The sequence below is a fragment of the Trypanosoma theileri genome (genome assembly GCF_002087225.1).
Source record: "Trypanosoma theileri isolate Edinburgh chromosome Unknown TM35_Tth_46_V1, whole genome shotgun sequence".
Classification (NCBI taxonomy): Eukaryota; Euglenozoa; class Kinetoplastea; order Trypanosomatida; family Trypanosomatidae; genus Trypanosoma; species Trypanosoma theileri.
Window position 1 is genome coordinate 1 of NW_021639888.1, and position 3,883 is coordinate 3,883.

General features: G+C 37.5%; 1 protein-coding gene across 1 annotated transcript; it reads right to left on the bottom strand.

Annotated features, from left to right (window-relative positions):
- Positions 1-411: 411 nt before the first annotated feature.
- On the bottom strand, positions 412-1,350 carry TM35_000461000 (uncharacterized protein; the record flags this gene model as incomplete). Its single annotated transcript, XM_029030279.1, has 1 exon — positions 412-1,350. The coding sequence occupies one exon, from the start codon at positions 1,348-1,350 to the stop codon at positions 412-414; it is 939 nt and encodes a 312-aa protein (XP_028878347.1).
- Between the last annotated feature and the right edge of the window lie 2,533 nt (positions 1,351-3,883).

Here is a 3,883-nt window from a genome sequence, read left to right on the forward strand (position 1 = left end):
TAACTTCTTTATTCTTAAACATTAATGACTGTTACACCATGGTTATTTTGTTTTAAGAATAAATACATGGTTAAAAATAAATAGAGAGAGAGAGAGAGAGAGAGAAAAAGAAAGGATGGAACAATCAATGGAGTGGAGAGCGTGGGGTGGAGAGGGTGAGGGAAAGCAAGATAGCCAGCAAATACTCTTCAAGATGAATGAAAAGCAAAAAAGAAAAGAAGAAAGATAACACAAAAAGTTCTTATTTAACCGAAAAAAAGAACACCAATAATAATAATAGTAATAATAGAGAGAAAGCAGAAGTATATACACTCATGTATCTAGAGAATATATATATATATATGCCATATTGTAGAGACAAGGAAATGAAAAAAAAAGACGTAGAGTAGAAAAAAAAAAGTAGTAAATATACTACAAAAATAATTCTGAAAATGGAACGCCACAATAAACACAAGATTCACAAGATTTATCAGGATGTTCAAGAAACTCAAGAGAACCATCATTTGAATTTATTCGTTTTGAACTAAAAAGAACTGTTTTTCCAAAATTTTTTGTACCTGGTAAAGAATTATATTGATAACCATGTTCTACACCAAGATGTAATACTTTGCTAGCATCAGGTGATAAATGAGCTACAAAAGAGTACATTAAATTTTTTCCTGAAAATAAATGCCAATGAGCTTCAAGACAATCTATACCACATCTTTCTTTACATGCATATACTCTTCCATGTGTCATTCGTCGCAATGTATAGTGACGTCCTTCAAAAAGTGAATTTCTTATCCTACCAGTATTTAATAATGTTCGTCTAGATATTTCTTTTAAATGTTCCACCGATTTAAAATCATCTTGATTAAATAAATCATTAGATGAAGAAAATTTTTCTTCATTAAATCCTTTTTGACGTTCTTCTGCATCTCGTCGTATTTCTTGAAGAATTGCTTCTCGTCTCTCTTCCGTTTTTTCATTTGCTCGAGATTCAAGAGGTAAAGGATGAAATAAAATCTTTTTATTTTTTACTTCTTCTATTTTTTCTTCAATTCTAGAAAGAAAACGATCAGAAGTTTTTATTTTTTCTTTATCACCATCAAAGACATAAATTGGTTCTGAATCAGAATTTTTTTGAAGTTTATATCCTATACTATTAAATAAGGAATCCACTACAGAATCTGGTATTTGAGTCAAGATATTACGAATAAAATTATTCTCCTTACGAACAATTTGAAATTTTGGGTTATCAGGATCTAATAAAAGATTTGCCAAAAGTCGACGATATACAAGAGAAATCGCCTTTTCAAGTGCTTCCGGTGAGCACTGCTCTACAATTACATTCACTTCATCCTTACACATGAACACTAAAGAGAATAATACAAGAAATAATAAAGAAGAAGAGCAAGAAAAAGAAAAAGGAGAGAATGATAAAAAAAAATAAAGGCAAAAAGAATAGAATAAAATGGGGGGTCAGTAAAAAAGCAGAATCCCACTTGCAAACCTCAATCTTTAAAAACAACTGAGAAGAAGAAAAAATATATATAAAAAACAATGTCATCACGACCTCGCGCACACCAAAGGACACAGCCCCCAGGAAGAATGATAAAAACACATAGACGGGCCCCACGCCGCTGGGGCGTAAGAAAACAAAAAAACCAACAACGCAACCCCAACGAACCTGCCGGCACAGCCCAAGCACGAGGGAAGGAAAAGACCATGGGACCCCCTAGCTTTCCAAGGGTGGTCACGCGGAAACGACCGCAAGAAAGAAAAAAAAAAGCGGGAAAGTGAAACCCCAGCCCGTCTGGGACCCAGTCGAGTAAATATTTTTTTGGCGGGGCCGGCGCGGTGTCCATGTCGGACGTTTTGTTTTTCTTTTGTTTTTCTTTTCTTTTGTTTTCATAAACGAATCAGTAAAAAAAGAAAAAACATATAGAAAGCGCTTAACATAGGAATACAAAAAATGTTCATTTATATATTTTTTTTTCGGTTTTCCATTCCCATTCCAAAACCTCAAGGAGATTGGAAAATCAATTTCTTCGGGAAAAAACGTACGACGGGCGGGGATCGAACCCGCGATCTCTCGCGTGTGAGGCGAATGTCCTAACCACTAGACGACCATCGCTACGACGCACACTCCAATAATAATTTTAATTATCTTCATCATAAAAAAGAAAAAAAAAGAAATTTTAAAAAATCTTCTCTTTCTTCTTCTTTTCCCGATGAGATTCCATCGGGAAGATAGTTCAGTGGCAGAACATCAGATTGTGGCTCTGAATACCCGGGTTCGATTCCCGGTCTTCCCTTGCTTTTTTCATTTTCAGAGTGAGTTGTGTATTTGTCTCCGTTTTCTTTTTTCTTTTTACATCTTATAAATGTTAACATTCGGATAACATCCTCCGATATGGTATAACGGTTAGAACACCTGGCTTTCACCCAGGAGATCCGGGTTCGATTCCCGGTATCGGAACTTTTCGCACACACTCTCTCTCTCTTTCTCTTCGTACTTCATTTACGATCTGTTTGTAATTCCCTTTTTTTTCTTTGAGTTATATTATTTTAGCTATTTCTCCCGTAGCCGCTATAGCTCAGTTGGGAGAGCGTCAGACTGAAGATCTGAAGGTCCCTGGTTCGATCCCGGGTGGCGGCATGCCTTTTCCTTGTCAATTTCAATTTTACCGCAAGTGTTTTTTCCCCTATACGTTCTTATTCTTTTGGAAAAATCCCAACACTTCTCTTAGAATCGAAAGGGAAACCCATACCCCAAAAATAAATAATGTTTGAAATTTCTTCGCCAAGAAAAAAAAAAAAAAAACAATCCTTGTTTCCCAGAACTTCGGGAAACGGGAGGTAAATAAGAAAAAGATTTTTTGCGCGTTCTGGCGCAAAGACTCGGAAAGGGGAACTTTTCCCCCCTTTAGTTTTTCCGCAAACTACTTGCTTGAAAAAAAACAGTTTCCGGTCAGAGCCCTAGGGTCTTGCGAACCTTCCTTTGGCAAAAGGAAACCCCGGAGAGAAACCCCTTTCGTTGGGGCCTGAAAAAACGCCATCGGCGGATCCAGCCAAAAAAGGAGGGGCCGCTAAAATTAAGGTTGGCTCCCGCGGGGCTGACGCCCAACCGGCCCCCCCCCCGCGAAGAAAAGCGGACGCGTTTCGACAAGAACCGGGGGGTTCGCAAGGGCCCGCCCCGCCAGGAGAACAGGCGCGACGGAAACAAATCATAACGAGAAGAAAAATAAACACAAACCACCCTTTTTTTTTTCGTCGAAATTCATTTCAACCACCACACATGCCATGGAAAAGCAATATAAATATTAATCATCACAACTCGGCAAACGGCAATGCCAAACGCACACCCTACCGTTCAAACCAAAAAAAAAAAGGGAGGGATATTCACCTAACAAAAATAAATAACAACTCCATCAAAACATTTGAAGTGTAGGTGCGGCAATAAGCACACAGAGAAAAAAAAAAAAAAAAAACAAGAAAGTGTTCCCCTTGCCACTCGAAAACCCGCAAAAAGTAAAAAGAAAGAAAATAACGGGGTTCAACCACATTTTTATAGCAATCCGATTCCACTCGACTACTTCTCATCTCTTACCCTATCATTTGCTTAATAATTTATGGCATCTTTGCCACCCCTTAAGAGATGGCAAAACCACATTCAATCCCAAACAAATAAAATCAAATTAAATCAATCAGCTTTTTATTCGGCCATTCATGAAAACTAGTCCAAACAGGTCCAGAATCCATACCAAAATAAATAACCACAAGATCCGTGCAGAACGTTAAACCAGGGTTCAGAGAGAACACCAAAACCACAACTACCGGCAGCACATTAACACTGTCATCCTTTTCTACAATACTTAATAAAATGGTAAAGAAACAAAAG